General features: G+C 39.2%; 1 protein-coding gene across 6 annotated transcripts in view; it reads left to right on the top strand.

The window, feature by feature from the left end:
* LRRC20 (leucine rich repeat containing 20) overlaps positions 1–19,523 on the top strand; it is a 629,937-nt gene that overhangs the window by 42,568 nt on the left and 567,846 nt on the right. For all 6 annotated transcript variants that reach the window (XM_063433587.1, XM_063433584.1, XM_063433588.1 and 3 more), the window contains one exon: positions 6,589–6,701. In XM_063433587.1, the coding sequence (XP_063289657.1) occupies positions 6,632–6,701 (70 nt within the window). In that variant the 5' untranslated portion in view covers positions 6,589–6,631. The remainder of the gene's footprint in view (positions 1–6,588; positions 6,702–19,523) is intronic.

The following is a 19,523-nucleotide window of genomic DNA, read 5'->3' on the forward strand; positions in this document are numbered from 1 at the left end:
CATTTGTATACCAGAATTATGCAAATGAACACACTTCCATTGGGTCAACAGAGGCCGCTGCATAGTTGTCACAATTCCAATGAGTCAAAAGTAGTGACATTTACACCTAATTTTAAGCACTTTTTTTTACCATGATCAGCTTATAACTTCTTGAGCTATTCTAATAATTACACAGAAGAAAATCATGTATTGTAGGTCATAACATTCACGGCTGTCTTAGGCTTTGCAATTTTCAAGATCTTCACTAAATGACAATGTCCACTGCTACAATAAAGTTTTTCTATGGATAATAGACTTACACACCACAATGCTTGTTTTTATTCTTTTCTGCGGTTTAGGATGCAATAAAGGCAATAAAGTATGGTTTTTAATTATTTTTATTTATTTTTTGTAGACAGCATGGTTTAATGGAGACATGCTTAGATTGTTATGGTCCTGGCCTTTATTATTGATTTGAAGAGAACTTAACCCTTCACTTGGCAAATGTATGGTGAGATCACGCCTACTTAAAGGAACACTAAAATCACCTGACCACCTTATGTCAATAAAATAGTATGGGTGCAGTGGTCCTGTAATTTTAACCCTGTTGTTAAACATTATAGTTTTTTTTTTTTTGGAAACTGCAATGTTTATTTTTTGGGCTAAATCCACCTCTAGTGGCTGTCTTCCTGAGGCACGTCCATTGACAGAGTACAACCCTTTCTCATGAAGTAGAAACTCTTGGCTAAGCATTGGATTCAATGCATTCTTTTGAGAAGTGTTGCATGCATGTTTGGAACTTCAGGTCCCCAATGCTCCTCTATAGAAGTTATTTAATTACATCATCGACCTGTGCTTTCTGGACTTTGCAGAATGTGGAGAATGTGGTACTGCGTCTCAGCTCTGGAAATAGTAAATCTTTTTTTATATTACTGATTTTTATTGCACATGAAGGGGAGGGGGGTTGTCTGCATATAATTAGGGACAGGGCATCAAGTTTGTGTTCTTAACACTATAGTATTCCCTTTTTATTGTTTTATCTAGTTACTCAATGCTATTTTTTATTTTTCCTGTCTGCTCGATAATATATTAAAATATGCAAATAAAATATAAATAAAGAACCACTTGAAGTTGCTCAATTTGTACATGCCTCCCAACTGTCTCAATCAAGGTAGGACTGTCCTGATTTAGGGCTCTGGTCCCAGTGTCCTGCATCTGGTGACACCATGGAGCTGGTTACAAGCAGCATAACAAGCTGTGCTGAGGGCACGAAGACCAGGCCAAGAGTGATTCAGCTGCACTCTCTACATGGTCTAGCCTGAGTGAGGCTGGCCAAGAGGCTGTCAGGCAACCTGGTTCGGGTTCACTGACACACCTCTCCATGCCATGCCACTGCTTTTATACCTTTCAAAGTTAGTTGCAAGTCTAAAGACTTGCGGCTGCTGACATTGTTTTCTGTCTAGGTTATAAAGCTGCTGAAAATATTTTAGTTAAAGGGATACTATAGCGCCAGGAATACAAACCTGAATTCCTGGCACTATTGCTGCCTCTGTCTCTGCGTGCCACCCCGCAGTGGTTATTAAAGGGTTAAAAACGTACCTGATGTCAGCGATGTTGTCCCTCGGCGCTTTGTCGTGGCTCCGCCTCCTCCGTTAATGCGCTTATGCGCATGTGTGGCAAGTACCGCGCATGCATTAGGCCTTCCCCATAAGAAAGCATTGAATCAATGCTTTCCTATGGGGGAAATAGCTGTGGGAAGGACCGCCTGGCACCCCTACTGGGTGCTTCCGCCAATCGCTGCTTCTTAGTGCTTACCGAGAACCACAAGCACCGCACCAGACACCATCAGCACAATAGTCCCCACTTCCAGCATTACAGCTTGGTTGGGGTCTCGCTGTCCTCCACCCACAGTGGATGCAAAACCAGGATCCAGCTTCCAGTGAATAGATCTCTCCTCGAAGAGAGTGTAGTAATATGCTCTTAGAAGGGCAAGTGATTATAACCGAGCGGAGTATAGTGATATAGCAATCCCCAGAGCAGATACAGTGGCTCCCCCACACATGAGATGAGACTCTATGTTGAGGATAAGCAGGAACTTGTGTATTGGCAGCCACAACTGGCCTTATATGCAGGTACTCACACAAGGGGCACTCCTCCCCTGGACCTGAGAGTAGACTACAGTAAAAACATACACACGATTACATTGGCTCTCAGGTCCAGGACACTCGCACATAAAACAAGATAAGCCCTCCTCTGTGCCTGGGAGATAATTGAGTCAGGAATTGTATTAAACTCAATAATCTCCATACATTTTTACAAAACCCCAAAATTACCTTTAAACACACAAAACCCCTACAAAAGTTACACCCCCTGATAGTCCCGATTTGGGTGACCAAAATCACCCAGATCGGTACAGGGGTTCACGAATATCCTGGAAGTCATAATTTGACCAACCGCACGCTTGGTTTATGCCCAAAACAGTTCCAGAGAATCAGGGCTTGCAGTTAGTCTAGTTCGGTAGTTTAAAAACTGAACAAACTACCAAACATAGTCGAACGCAGGCGATCCTGGAAGTCCAGCGGTGTTCAGGAGTTTCAGTGCCTGTAAACCATGCCATGAACTCGACGACCAAACACCGCTGCCTGCGTTCACGGGAACAAGATGGCCGCCACCTCGGGGTCGTTCATGCGAACAGCGGCCACCCAGACGAACACTTTGAACACTGCGATGGAATGTGTTACAAACTGTCAATTAGGCTTAACGAGCTCCAGGGTGGTCTCTGGTTTGTGCGTTCCCGAACCAAATATAAAATCCCACAAACCAAGTCTGTTAACATAGTTTTTAAAGGGCCCATAGTCTTTTTGGAGGAGGTTGGCAAGCAGGCCCCTCCAAGAACACGTGTCAGAGGCATTTCTGCCACAAGATGTCCTCATGCAGAGCATGAAGACGTCCAGCGTCAGTTACCGGATCAAATGTCTGTTAACAGCCAGGAAGCACTACTGGAGGCAGATTTAGTGCTGCAATGTAAACAATGTTTAGCAATGAGCTAAAGTAGTCTGGGTGCCAATAGTGTCCCTTTAATATATTTAAATAAATCCCGGCACTCCTGGATTTGAATAGCACAACAATTTTTTTGTCACAAGTCAGTCAACGTTTCAGTTCCTAGCTTGGAACTTTCATCAGGATGCCTGGTATTTTTCAATCTTTTTTTTATATAACAGTGTGGCTGGGCATCCGGTATCATTGTGGCTGGAGGTAGGAGGGCAAAAGTTTTTAATTTTTCATATATATATATCTTCCTGGGCTTTGGTAAGAGAGGTGACCAATAACCCGATGATTGCTCTGAGATCACGTGTGGAGAATGGAGAAACTTGAGGAATACTGCAACACTCCACTGATCTGGCCTTATTGGCAGACTGGCCAGACAGAAACCTCTCCTCACTGCAAGACACATGAAAGCCCGCTTGGAATTTGCTAATAAATAAAAACCATAAAGAACTCTCAGATTGTGGAAAAAAAGCCTCTCTGTTCTGAGAAGGAATAAGTAGTTGTAGATGCATGAATAAAACTTCACTTTCATTATAGATATGTATTAAAATAGCAATATCTAGATTTCTAATATCATTTTTACTAAATGTGTTTATATTCTTAGGATCCAGTATTAGTAAGTCCTCAAAGAACAAAAAAAATATATTTTAGATCAGTGGTTCCCAAACCAGTCCTCATGGCCCATCAAGTATCAAGGATATATGTATTTCTCTCTCTCTTTTTTGTTTTTGTTTTATACCAATGGAATACTGACAGTCGTGAGGACTAGTTGAGTTCTGGGAGTCCCAGATGTGAAAATGTACCATAAGGCAGTATTACTCACCAGACTATATGAATGGTCCAATCCCCACCCTAGAAAACAAGGAGGCCCTTTTCTTTACAGTGCCCATTTATACCATCCCATGGCACAAATCAGGGCCAAACCTTCATGCAACATAAATTCCACACCACCATTTTACCAAAGATGAATATTTAGTCCCAAACACAACAATTTACCACACTTTTTCTGCACTTTTCACCACTCTACCCAATCACCTCAAACCCACTATTTAAAGCAGGAGAATTGGGCACAACCTGCAGAGATTACCACACCTCTACATACCTTGCCCTAGGCAAGGGATAGACAACCTTTGCCACCCCAGATGTTGTGGACTGCATCTTGATGCTTTGCCAGCATTGTGGCTGTAAGAGCATTATGGGAGATGTAGTCCAAAACATCTGGAGTGCCGAAGGTTGCCTACTCCTGCCCTAGGCAATGTACTCCCTGCTGAGGGTCTCAATTTCCTGATGCAACTCATACTACACACGACACACATGGGGTTACAGACATTCCATTAAACACAACTTAATCATTTTTTGAAATCTACTACAAGCACCTCTCAAGGTAGCACTCCACTCAAACTCCACAAATCATATCCTACTACACCATTGCACAATATATACACTGATTTGGTGGCCTTGGAACACCTTTCTCCAAACAAATCCGGACTTGCCTCCTCAAACTTCTCAAAGTCTATGTAGAACCCTTCCCACAACTCCCACAATCTTAAACATCACTACGTACCACAACATGTCCAGACTAGACACCATTTAAGAATGATGATACTATGTTGACAGCACTGTTTAACATTTAAACACACTCAAGTCTTTTACTCACCTTGGTTAAAAATAATAAATTCCTCTTTACTTACAGCTTATGGGTGCCACATAACTGTATGCTACTTGTAGCCCAACACCTGGATTATAGTACTATGTGCCACACTGACCTAATAACCACATTTTGCAAAGTGTCCACCAAACCTAGAATGTCCTTAAGGATATTACCAACATCCCCCCGCCCCACCACACCCCCTACAAGTGGTTCCCTCATTGAACCTCGACTGGGTTCACGGCGCCATGCTCACACGCTATTTCCCCCACCACCCTCACAGTGTGCCAGAACCTCGAAGGAGTGCGACTGCTCTAACAACACACAGGACCACCAGGGAGTCCATATCTAATAGCAGGCAGGGTCCGGGCGGCAAAATGCGCCCCTGTAAAAGTGCCGCCTGGAGCCATAGCTCCAGTCCGTCCTATGAACGGACTCAGACTGGGAAATTACTCTAAGCACACAGCCCAAATTATGCAAGAGAGTAACTAAGTACTGAGTTACTAATGCCAATGTGATATTAATGTTTTTTTTTCTTTTTAACACATTTGCAAAGTTTAAAGGACCACTATAGTGCCAGGAAAACATACTCGTTTTCCTGGCACTATAGTGCCCTGAGGGTGCCCCCACCCTCAGGGTCCCACTCCCACCGGGCTGGATGGAGAGGAAGGGGTTAAACTTACCTCTTTCTCCAGCGCCGGGCAGGGAGCTCTCCTCCTCCTCTCCGCCTCCTCTCCTCCTCTTTGGCTGCATGCGCATGCGCGGCAAGAGCCGCGCGCGCCTTCAGCCAGTCCATAGGAAAGCATTGTCAATGCTTTCCTATGGACGCTGGCGTCTTCTCACTGTAATTTTCACAGTGAGAAGCACGGAAGCCCTCTAGCGGCTGTCAATGAGACAGACACTATAGGCTGGATTAACCAATTTATAAACATAGCAGTTTCCCTGAAACTGCTATGTTTATAGAAAAAAAGGGTTAACCCTAGATGCACCTGGACCCAGACCACTTCATTAAGCTGAAGTGTTCTGGGTGCCTATAGTGGTCCTTTAAAAATAAAATAAAACAAAACATTGTTTTGATTTCTCATTGTGTGGTTTTGAGTGTAGATTGATGTACAAAAATAGAACTAATTATATAATAAGAGTAGAACATTAAAAATGTGAAAACCCTTTCTTCTTTAGACAAAAGTCTTTGGTGACTCATGATATCACTTCTGAGAAAGTTTCACCAACTTTTAGACCCTAACTTGTCAATCTTAATCTAGTCCCTCCTGTTGTCCATGTTATGGACTAATCGCTATATCGTTTTTATATTCCTGCCTAAAATATTTATCCTGATAATATACTACACGTAGAGATGGCAATGAGGTTGGTATTATCTGAGGAATTTGTAGTTTGATGTTTTTTTCAATTACTTATTCCATTATATAATGGGAGGTACCTAGTTGGTCACAAATCATGACTGAATTGTTTTTATGCTCCATTTATGTTCATTGTATACAATATATACATGTGAGTGGCGCCCTCACATGTATATATTTTTTATCTATAGATATATCTTTCTACATTGTTGGGATTTGGGAGTGATCCCTCTTTTGAGTGGCTAGCCAGCACTTATCAGTTGCACTTTTCCCACTTACCGTCCCCTTTTCTATGTCATTGTATACAATCCCTTATTGTGAATGAAGTTAAAACATGGTTGAGGAACACATTGTGTTTTTTTAAAACTGTCTGTTTTGACTGCTTTATTGCTAGATTTATTTCCCCTGTTTTCTGCTTGCACTGAAAACTTACCATGGCTGTAGGTAATCAAATTAATATAAAACAATTTCATATGTCAAGGATGGTTAGTCTAGTTTTCAGAAAACCACTCCCATCCCATCTTATCTTATCTATCCTCTAACATGTTATTTCAGGTTATCCTTGGAAGAACAGGAATTACGCATAAAAGCGAAAAAAATGGCTGAAGCTGTAGCACGAGTTGCCAGGAAGGTGAATGAGGTTGTAGAGAAAAAAGAAAAACATCTTGGTAAGTTGATTAATTTGCTCTTTGTTTCTGTACTGTACAGTTTGATGCACATATGCTCATACCTAATCCCAGAAAGGTAGATAAATTGTTGGTTAAACTTTATGATTTAGCCCTATTAAATGATCAGTGTATGCATCATAACCATTATGGCGATCTGTAGTGGTTATGGTGCCAACCAGGAATACCCTGGTGCCTTTGTCAGCATAAGTATATACAAATGGTTTGACATCCACTTGGGTCTCTCTTATCTTAAGACTGACCTTCAACTATTAAGTACCATGCATCAACAAGACAGATTGATATATTTTTAACCCCTTAAGGACACCGCTGCAGAAATAAAATGCCAACATGACAGAAAATTTCTCTCATGTGTCCTTTTGGGGGATAATCATAGTCTGTTTGTGTTCAACCGTATCTCTCTTATTTATAGTACCAACACATATTATATACCATTTTTAGATGGCAAAAAGAGCTTTAATTTGACATCACATATATATAGATAAATTCTCATTATTTAATTTTTTTTATTTTAAAAAAAGCCAAAAAATGGGGAAAAAAATAAAAAAATCCCCCCCCCCCCCCCCACACAGTTTTGGCAATAATGACGTGTGCATAATATGTCCAGCTCAGGAAAAGTAATTCAAAATAAATTCATTTATGTGTCTTGATTTATAGAGTACATAATCTGTATAGGATGTCATCTTATTTTGAAAGTTGCAGGTCACAAAATACAAGGACTAAAATAAAATTTCAATGTGAAACTATTTTAGAAGATGATATGTTTGTCTTGTACGTTTAGTAGCCATCACAGAAAACAAAACTGCCACAAAAAAAGTATAAATTTATATAATGTAGACATCACAGGCTATTTGTCTAAGGTTATTTTGACACTTTTTACGTAGCCGTTTCATCGCCAATCTCTGCTAAATATTGGAGTAAAATTGTGTTTTTTCTCTATTTTGGCATATACACATAATAATGTTTTTGTAATGTGTATTTCGTAAAGCTGGTGTCTGCTATTCTGGCACAGAACCCCATATTGTGTTCAGCTACATCTGCTGAGTATAAAGATACCCCCATTGTATGCCTTTGGCACTATTCTGTGAAGCTACAATGCCATATAAGAGACAAGGCTATTTCAGTTTCTATAGTTAGAATTTTCATAGGTGGATTTGATGGGCCTATGTCTCATTTTGGAGTATTATAGCAGTTTGACTTCTCAATTAACTCCACAAAGGTCTTCAATTTGATAAAGCAGACAACCCAGAGTATCTTAGATGGCATATATTGTGCCTTAACTTGTCACCATTTTTTCCCCAATCTATGTCAATGTTTTTGGTGAGGTAAAAAAAAATATGTTAGTTTTAATACATATTGCATTTTTGCAGAGTATTTCTTACACTTGACATGTGCCACTGTCATAAAATTCACCAAATTATGCTCAGTTACATCTTCTGAGTAAAACAATATGCCCAATTTATGACCTAGACACTATTTTGTGAACTTACAGTGCTGTTAAAGAGACGTGACAAGTTCAGGTTTTTAAGTGTGAATTTTCACAGAGGGTTTTGATGCGTCCGTGTCTTACTTTGGAGCACGTTAGCAGGCTACATATTGCAACTACACCATAAAGCCATACCATTTCTTAAAGAAGATATCCCAGGGTATTTCATAAGACATTTTTGAACCTTAGCATGAGATCATTTTTCCGCTAGCATGTGTAGTGGTAATAAGCATTTTTTTTCTGTCCTTTTGACACACAAAGTAAGTTTGCACAGTATATTTTGCAAACCTTATGTGTGCTACGGCTGTATAATATTTCATATGTTGCTCAGCTATGTCGTCTGAGTACAGCAATACCCCCTTATGCACCTTTGCCAGGTATGTGAGGATGTTGAAGGGGCACATTTGAGACGTAGCCATTCAGTTTTTTTTTATAACTTCAAGTTTTACATGGTGTACGCTTTGTACATGCTCCAGTTTGGAGTCGTTTAGCTGGTTGGTTATTCAAACTACCCCACAAACATATACTATTTATTAAATAATACACCCCAGGGTAATTCAAAAGGCATATTTTGAACCTTAGCATGGGACCATTTTTTTTTGCTATTTTGTACCAAGGGTAGTGGTAATAAGCATTTTTTATGCATTTTTGGCCCACACAGTGAGCTTCTACTGTATATTTTGCAAACCTTATGTGTGCTATGGCAGTATAACACTTCATAGGTTGATAGGCTGTGCTGTTGGAGTGTGGGAATACCCTCATATGTACCTTTGCCAGGTATATGTGGATGTTGAAGGGGCACATTTGAGACGCAGCCATTCAGTTTGTTTCTAACTTTGACGTTTTATGCTGTGCCCATGTTCCATTTTGGAGTAGTTTAGCTGGTTTCTTATTCAAACAACCTCACAAACTGATAATTTTTTTTAAAGAATACACCCCAAGGTATTTTTTAAAACATTTTTTAGTCTTTATTTATGTTGTGCATGGAATAACAAAAAGCTTGCGAAGCCACAACAGCAATCTCAAGCATAGTGAACACAGACATTATAATCATTGACATGGCATTCAGATAAACTGCACATCTTTCTATTACAATAGTAGGAGAAATAGTCAGTGGAGAGATGAAACAACAGATTAAAGGTTCAGGCTATACTGGCTGACTATGCGAATAGTGTAAATGAGAATAAACAATTGCATTGTTAGGAAAATGGTTAAGCATAACAGTTAAACCACAGAGGCCCGACACACGCTGTCAAGAATGAATTTTAAGTTATGAAATTGTAACACAGGCTGGTCCGACATGCCAAAGCTAATAGCATACAGAATTCTTGCGAACAAGATAAGGTAGCTAGGCATGGTCGCTGACTCGAAACAGGAACATTGCATATTAGGGCATATTTATTTCAGTATGTGACCACAGATCCTGAGCTCTCTAGCATGCAACTGTACTGTTCAGGTCTAAGGTGGAACAGATTTAACAGTACTTCATTGTAGTAATAAAGAAATAAATCAAGGTAGGGATAAGGGCATAACATGGAGTAACAAAATTAGCAGGTATCAGGGGAGCATGGGAGTTTGACAAGTTGCTCCATGGGAGATTGCAAGTTTCACCCGATACCCAGACTTGGAAATCAGGTGCTCAGGGCATATGGGTAAATGCTGTGCTCTGTGAAGCTAGTCCTGGATAGAGAGTGCAGTGTCAGCCGAGACCAAGGCATGGAAATACTTGGAGGCGGCCTAGAGGCAGTCCCAGGCATGGGCTATGCATAGCCCCTCTCCAGCCCTGGGCCTTGTTGAGGGCCTGCATCATAGTGCCATGGACTGGGGGTCTCACAGTCGAGCCCGAGTCCTTCCTCTCTGGGAGGTGACGGAAGCTCTGGGTGGTCGTTCGCTGCTTGCGGTGTACGTGCTTCTGCCACTGCGGTAGATGCAGTGGGAGAAAGTCCCTGTTGGCTCTCAGCCCAGGTGGGCTTAGTGTGTTAGACTTAGATGCTCAGTTGGAGGTTGTGCCCGACAGGGCCTGCACACTCCATCTCCTGCCTGCCTCCGTCCACTCCTCTGTCTCCCAGCTGCTGCTGCTGCCATTCGTGCCTCCAGCTGCTCCCACAATGGGCGAAAATGATCTAGTGTGGTGCACCTGTCTGACTCTGCTGGCTGTGGCCGAGGCTCACAGAGAGAAGGGGCATTCGCTATTTTGAAGGGGCGTGCTGGAGCTCGATCCTCTGCATTCAGCCAGGTGAGTGGGGCTGGTAAGGTGGGGACCGGGATAACCCCCGCCGGTCCAGGGGGGAAGCGATTCACCTTGGGTCCCAGCTTCAGCTTAAGAGCCAGGAGAGTTGGCGTCTCCACATGGCTCAGCCTCGTGTAGGCCGTAAGCCTCAAATGGGTCAGTCTGGCATCGTTTGAGCCTGGGAAAGGTACCTTCGGGTACAGCGACCTCTCCAGAGTAAAGTCAGTGGAAGCTGCGGTCCGTGAGTGCAGATTGCTAGGTAAGGTACCCCAATTTTGGTCGCGAGACACGGGAGCACTTGCTGAGGACGTCTGGGCTGCCTTGCTCCGCACCCCACCCTGGGATATTTCAAACAGCATATTTTGAACCTTAGCATGGGATAATTTTTTTGCTAGTTTGTTGCAGATGTAGTGGTAATGAGCATTTATACTATTTATTTTTCTACTTTTCTAAACTTTTTTTACTTTTTAAACTTTTTCTAAAACTTTTTATTACATATTACATTTTTTTTCACTTTTTAAACGTTCTTAAAACTTTTTTATGCTTTTAAAATTTGTATAAACTATCAGTAAGCAGCACTAACGGTAAATTCCCAAATTTCCCATAACTTCCACCAACCCCAGCTCGCAAAATATATCATTTTAAAATAAGGGTTAAAAAAATAAATAAAAGTTAACCCTCAGGGGTTAAAGAAAAATCGGATCACAGTATAATACTGTGATTTGTATTTTGATCACTGTAGGCAGTGATCAACTGGCAGGGAAGGGGTTAATTTTTATTAGGACTGGGTAAAGGGGGGTGGGATTTTTAAAACTTTTTTTTAAACGTTTTAAAGCTTTCTTTAAAACCTTTTTTTCAGTTAAACCCTAGCTAACCTAACACCAAATTCCCCAATTCCCTACTAACTTCTACCCACCCAGGCTAGCTAAATATATAATTTTAAAATATTCACAGTATGTTGGCTGTTGAGAGCAACTGGGCATGTGTAGCACTTTGGTCTTTTGTGAAATATGTTCAGTCTGTGAGCATATCAGACATGCTCAGTATGCCAGTAGAGTTGATCTATGAAGTACCCCTTTTAATCTCTGGTAGAGAGTCTGAGCTGAAGGCTTTCAAATGTCTTACAACCTCATGTGGTATTACTACTTACAAGTAGCCTAGAGGTATAAAATTGGGCCATAAAACAAACGTTAATAATATGATAATAAAAGGTGCACATAAGATGCAGGGGGTGTGACTTATATCTCAACATTGAAATGCTTTCTTCTGTACATTCTTTATATTTCCACAAGTGTAATTATCAAATTTATATTTCGATACAATTGCCACGACTAGCCGAAGCCTAGCATACATACCTAGAATGGCCAAGTTTAACACAGAGCCAAGTTAGGAGTAATGAACTGCAAGCAGAAAAGATAAATGAGAACAGGCCAAAGGCAAGGAGTATAGAAAGGTAGAATAACAAGAGAAGGCTAGGCCAGCATAATCGCAATCAAGAGTAGTGAAATAACAAGCCAAAGTCAAAGCCAAAAAAGACAAACGGGAAAATAAACGTGCTCTCTGGTATTTAAAAAAACACAATAGAGCTAGGAAGTAGAATACATCTGAGAGCTACATAACCATTAGTGAAACACTATTGGAAAGCATCATAAATGCAATGCCAGATTGATGCATCATTCCCTTGTGTCAAAAAAAATTATGCAGCCTATGGGTAGAAGATTTCACCAGAGTGGTCCATGTCAGAATGAACAGCTGAAAGATGCACAGTGTCAAAATGCAGAGTGGAATGGCTTTGAGATGGAGCATGCACTGCAGTTGCTGTGGCAGCAATATATGTATAGTATCTTGATATATATTGTAAATGTCCTAATTGAAACTTAGACAAATGGCATTAATTGCGCTATTGCATTCCTGTAAATGTGCAAGATGGAATAGGGTTATTTTATGTCTTGATTTATGTGAAATAATATATTCACTGCATGTGACATCTCAAGCAATGTGTGTCTTCATTTGATTTAACAAAATCTTAATGGGAAAAAAAAGGAAAATATTTTATGCCTAAAGAAGAATTGAAGAATTTTCACTCTGGAGTGCCAGATTGAAAACTAAGCAGCTTAACCATTACACTATACGGATACACACAAACTAATAAGACTCTGTTTCAATACCAGCACCATGTGTGTCTGCTGATAATGTGTCACCCAGTAGCGATATTGAGTGCATCATGGGAATGTGTACCCCAGGGCCAGTACTGTGTGTCTTTTTACATTGTTAGCACTGCTAACAGATTTATTCAAAGTTTCCAGGTATAGGTACACTATTGTCTTGTTCTGTATCCTCAAGTCTTCCTTTTTTATTTTATTTTTTCTGTGCTGTCAAATGTAAGAATTTTATATTTTAATATCATTTATAATAATTGAGCAGGAATAGTGTAACTCAGGCCTGCACAACCTGCACCCCCCCAGATATTTTGAACTACAACTCCCATGATCCACTGGCTATCAGCCATGAGTCCATGACTATCTGTTCCATTAAAAAAACATGGGCGTTTGCTGTTTCATTTAATGAATCATGGGCATTGGCTATCTGTTTTACTTAAAGAATCACGGGCGTTGGAGTAAAGAAAAATCTGGGGGGACGCAGATTGTGCAGGCCTGGTGTAACTCATTAGCATGAGCAGTTTTCCTGCATACTGAGGAATATATAATTATAATATGTATATATGTTTGTTTTTTTTAAAGCTGTTCTAATATTTCGTAAAAGCCCAATAGATTAGAAATGGGGTATAGAGTCAAGTTCTATGGGTGGAATCTGGTACCCCACCATCTTAAAACTTCATCATCTGCAATTGTTTATTAGCAATATTTTATAAGTTGGTGGCAATGTACAATAATGGGTAATAATTTGCTTTGCCACATAGTAATCAAAGTATATTATTAGAAATACATGGGCTTATTCCCTCAAATAGACATGTTGGCACTGAGAGCCTGAGTTGCAAAAGTTTGTCTCGTATTGCCCATTTGTAATTTATTTGTAATTGCAGATTTATCCAGTATAGTCATAAATGAAAGGGTTACTTCAACCAAAAACACTGTTCTTAGTCAGAGTAAACCTTCCTATATTGGTCCCCACCTGAACAAACACACAAAATCAATAAAGAAAACAGCTAAAACTTAGTTCTCCCTACAGCCGAATCTTCTTCTGCTGATATCACTTTCCATCGCGAGAGGTGGAAGTATGTCAGGGAGGGAAGGCTGAAGGGAGAATATGGGTAGCATTTGAGGGGTGCTATCATTGGCTGTCAGGAACCAGCATGCCATCCATTCGGTTATCAGATACTAAAATTTGAACAGGATTCACATCATGCTCCTGACATTCTTGTGGACTTACACCTCTGACAGCAGAGGGGTAAATTGTCGTATCCATAAATATCAAATCATTTGGAAAACTTATCTAACAATATTAAATCAAGGCCCAAGTAGGGACTTGGTTCTCCTATGGAAGTTGATAGTGAAATTATGTGTTAAAGTGTTTCCTCTGAAAATTAAAGCATGTATCTTAAATGTCAAAAGTGCTTCTCAAAAGCGTTGTTATATTCTTGATTTAGTTCACCAACATGTCCATGGAAGTCCGCACACTGTAGTAGCTCCAAAATAATTCCACAGGTAGGTAATGAAAAAGTGCACAATTTATAAAAGAAAAAAGAGAGAGAGAGGAAAAAATAGAACAAAAATAGCTGCAACTAGTAGCCCACCTAATAAGATGTTACCTCCAATATGTGCACCAAAAGCCAATGCGCAACCGATATGCACATTCAAATATGTGGAAATGAAACATCCTGCATCCAAAAAGAAAAAAGGGGAAGCAGGAAAAGGCAAAAGGCAGCGGGAGATAGCAAGATCTACGAGGGCGCTTGGGGAGGGGGGAAGACACTGGAGAGGGTCCCACCAAACCTTCAAAGAGGTCCTGGACTCATTTCATGCCTATCTTGGTACTTTCTCAGCTTCTATGGAATTATTGGTGTACTACATATGTTTTGTTTAGGATCATTCCAGCACTGGGAGGAAAGCACAAGGATGTTTATCTGACAAGCAACAACATTATATTAAGTAATATTTTTCTGTTGTGTCTACCCCCTTGATGTTTTGGATTTTTCTTTTACAGGGAATCAAAGTCTGTTCTATATTATATCTGTTACATTCTAGAACACAAACTTCCTTCCCTTTCACTAGTATTATCATTATGCTTCCAAAAGGACTTCTAAATGTATACTTGAAAGCGTAATTCTACTTTAATTAACGTTAATTGTTTTCACTAGCAATGATAGATGTTAGGAGAACCATACCAAGGATAACCTTTTAAAAAAAAAAAAAAGTTTTATTATTGTAGATGGTGATTTGTTATATGTAGAAAAGAAAATAACCACTAGGCGGCAGTAGGTTACAAGAAATGTATTTCATGAGTAAGACACAGCTGTAGCAGTTGATGTAAAAATATAGACTTAGATGTAAAAATATAGACATTAAGGTTACCATTCTTTGTAATCTGAAAGAAAAAAAAAATGACTTAACCAATAATTACTATACACATTCTTGAATAAACTGATAAAAGTCAAGGGACTAAAAGACAAAAGATTGTTACCTTTTTGTACAATAGACAAATCACCATTTTCTGTCCATACAAAAAAAGCATACATAGACAAACCCTTGAATGGGATCTGGAATATGCGTAGGATGCAAATTTAAGAATTAATGACAAAGAAATAGATGCTCACAGAATAGTTCTTCATAAATGGAAAAAAAATACCTCCAACAAAGGGCTGTGATATTCCTGCTAGTCACTTTGCTCCATTCGTTGTGTCTCTCAAATGTTTGCCACCTCCACACTTTGTCCACTAGATGGCAGGATCTCATTATCAAACTTTGTTAAAGGGATTCTATAGTGTACGGAATGCAAGGTTGTATTCCTAACACTTTATTGCCCTCAGCCCCCCTTTCCCTCCCCCCACCACCCCTGCATAGAAAAGGTAAAAAAATCCTTTGTGCACTCACCCGATTCCAGCACCAATGTCATCCGACAGGGGGGTGCCTGTAGTGTTCTTTTAATGCACACATAACTACAGTTCTGTGAAAGCACAGCTTCCATAAAATGTTCTGGAAAATGTTACTTTTTGTGTTATAACATTAATGTTTACAATTTTAAGATTAATCTTAATTAAGATCTGTATCTCCAGGACAACCGGAGTACAAAACAGATCACTGATTTGCTACCACTGGGATGATTTCTATCACATTTGACATGCAGATCATTGGTTATTTCATTGTTTTTTTTTTTTCTTGGACATACCCTAGCATTGAAATATACACTCTTTTGTGACTCTGCTGCCTGTTGCAAAGAAACCGATGTGTAACAAAATTGTAAAGTGGAAAATTAAGACAAAGAAACACACAATCTACTTAATTAAAAAAAAAAACACAAAAAACGAATATATTTATCATTTATTGTGTCAATTAAAATCTAGATATGAAATACCATAATTACAAATTGCTACAACCATAGTAAAATCTTTCAAAGGAGCCGAGTGCACATCAAAATAACGACATGCTATAAGATGTTAAATAGAATCTGTATTGCCCAAACCAATCTATGAGTATAGTGATGTGTTTATTAATTATTAATTATTAATATTACTATAACCAAGGCAGCAGTAATCACACAGACAAAAGTGATGTTAAAAAGACTGGTAATACCCCTTTAAGGTTGAAATAGAATGTAAAGCATTGAAAATATGACCTCAGAGTCTGTACTGTTCACAGAGTAAGCAAATGTATTTAAGATACAATGTAATCTAGTCCCTAAGCTAGCTAAAGATGTATGGAAAAATTTGCAACTGTCTGCAGTGAGATAAATAACACTACAACACATGGTATAGAGCACTCAGCACAGGAATTCATCACTTCTGAAAAACGTCTGATAGCCCACATGTAACATTTAAGATAGTGTTGCAGAATGAAACGTAGTCATGAAGAACACAGGAGGCAGTACCAAAAAAGATAAATTCAAAATAGCTACACTGGCAAATAAAAGAAATGTTACAAAAGGCAATTCTAAATATCCCTATTGATATATACAAGCTCCAGACCTATCTGTGTGCCTTTGAGGGCACCTATCTAGAAAAAATTATATCTGCTATGTAGCCTAAGCAATCTCTCTGCAAATGAACCTTAATGAAAGCACTAATCAATAAAATCTGAATGTCAAAAATTATCTTCTTAAATATAATCCTATCTCTATTAAAGCTACGCTCCATATGATGTTATCAAGCTGCTAAAATGCTGAGAAAAGAAACCGGTTTTCTGCCAAGGCTGACCGTGTTCCAATGTCATTCCTAAAGAACCTGTGTAGGCTATCGTCATGGTCTGATAGAAACCTGCTTGGTGACAGGTCAGCTCCCTAAAACAGATTCTGCAATATGTGAAAAACTAGGGATCGGGGAGGATCATGCTTATTGTTAAAGATTGAGAACTGCAAATCCCAGGCGTCATCTGTACTCTATTATTCCACAGGTTAGGATATGGGGAAACATGGGTTAATGGGAACGAGCTCTCTCCCTCTCTGTCTGAGTATCATACAAATAAACTATGTTCAACGTGAGGGAGAAGAGGGAATGAATCCCAAACATGGTGTTATGGAGCAGTACCTTTACACTCCTTTGTTCATTTTAAGGGTCATGGAGAGACCCACTCTTCTCAGATCCATCATATGTAATAGTAGATTATTCAGGGTTTCTGTAGAACCCATGGTCTGAAAGAACACTTATGGAAGAACTTTGCCATTTATGAAATATACTAGTCATTAACTATAAGAAAGGGCAACTATGTATAGTGCTGGGGTTGGGTATGTAGTTGCATAGTTAAATAAGAATCTCTGGCTTTGTTTTATTAAACTGCATTTTCTCATTCTCAACAGAAATACTGTATATTACTCAATGTAAAAGCATTGCTCATCCTACCCCTCTAATTTATGGATGTTGAATGATACACATGTATCTCCCAGCCTAGGGATCAAAGAGAAAGATGGTACTTGAAATCCAACAGCTAAATTATATCTGGCTTTATAGTGATTCTTGTACCAAGACATCCCTATCTTTTATGTTTTGGTTTTTCTCCCCACTAAGGGTGCCACTCTAGGATCCATGTTGGATAAGAAGACAACTACTAAAGATATTAAAAGGTTTTAGAAATTGATGGTGTGTTAGGACTTTCAGTGACAGTGTACATTTGGAATCCTTGTCTTATTAGTTAGTGAGGTAGTAATTTAATTAGATGCAAGATCAATGAGTATTGTAACTTCATGACTGGGTTACTCAAGTGGTGACTCGATAATGCTGTTGTGCATTGCTTGGCACCTTTGTAAAAGTATAAATATTTGTTGAAAGGGACTGCTTTATTTACATAAAAACAAACAAAACAACAAAAAAGTGTTTTACATTTTTTTAACTTACATGACACCATGTAAATGATATGTAACCCTTGTAGTGGTGTACCTTTATTGAAGGTATAGCCAAAGCACACAAACACTCTTAACCTCTGTGCAAATTCTAAGTGGTCCTGGAACATCACTGGTGATGTCAACTTAACACGGCAGTTTAGAGAAGATAAGTATGTTTTTTAGCATTACTTACGGCAGTTAACGTATGCTGGGGTGAGGGAGTAAGAAACTGTAGCTTTAAGTTTGTTTACTGGCTGCGTGGTGTTGGGAGCATTCAGAAAGTGAGTTTCAGAAACTGCAAATAAACTGTATATAGGTCCCAGGTCATTGTCGAGATTGCATCTTAATACACCTAAATGATTCGCACACCTATATCAGTCTTAATTTTTACATGTAATGGAATCCTTCAAGTTGCAGCTAAACTCAATTTTAAATTTTAACTTAATTTGAACTTAAAATCACTTTATTTATGCATCCCAAGCTTCACATCCCCTGGCTGAGCCTCTCTACTCCCTGAAAAAGAAATTGTTACTCCCTGAAAAAGAAATTGTTTCAAAGTGTGTTTAATTCAGAAGTTCTTATCTGCTATTCTTTATTGCCTGCTAGAGCCCAGAGCAACCTGTGTGATTAAAGTTTAATTGGCAGAGTAGGAGATAAGCACTTAAAAAGTAAACCGTAAAAAAAACAAAAAAAAAATGAATCACTGCCATGGAAAGTGTGGCTAGGTTTGTAGAAAAAAAAAGTGATAATCTCCTAAGCAGTAGAGAACTGAGCAGTGACACTGCAGGGGCATGATTTATGCACCATAGCTAACATTTACCCTATACTATATATTGATGTTTTATTTGGATAATGTATCATTTAGAATTCATGTCAGTGGAATATAATCCAGGCTCAATATTTTTTTATGCTAGATCAAATATATTCAATCTAAAGGGACACTGTAGACACTGTAAGGGCTTCATCTTTTTGAAAACATTATACTGTCTCTAGTCACCTAGTGTCATCCTTCTGTTCAGGGTCAAACCGTTTTATTAACCACTCTGTGCTGCCTGGGCTAGTAAAAAAGCATTAACCTGAGCAGCAGTGGGCATATGTGATTGGGTGAGCATGTCAGCTGGCCACCTTCAATCTCTAAGAGCTCCTATTGCTGGTATGAATTGATACCACTAGAAGGAACTGTGTCATCTCTGCCTTAACCATACCTTCAGTGGGGGCCTGTCTGTGGGTAGCCTGGGATGTGTATTTAGCGATAACTTGCTTGCTAATGATTTAACACAGAATGGAGGCATATTGCCAGGGCACAGCATCCACTATAACCAGTTCAATGAAATGAGGTTATAGTGACTACAGTGTGCCTTTTAATTTTGCTACTGCAAAAATAAATGTAATAAAATCTAATTATAAAACTCATCTACTTTATCCTTGTTACTGCAAACATTTCACATTTTGTGTGACCAGTTAAACTGATCTTTTGCCATCTACAAGGATTTAACTCTCTGCCATACAATTAGCACGGACATTACAAAACACTTCTTGCGGGGGTAATGGCAAACTCATCTAAATGGAGGTTCCTAATTAGTTTGATGAACAAGTG

The sequence above is a fragment of the Pelobates fuscus genome, chromosome 10 (genome assembly GCF_036172605.1).
Source record: "Pelobates fuscus isolate aPelFus1 chromosome 10, aPelFus1.pri, whole genome shotgun sequence".
Taxonomy (NCBI): Eukaryota; Metazoa; Chordata; class Amphibia; order Anura; family Pelobatidae; genus Pelobates; species Pelobates fuscus.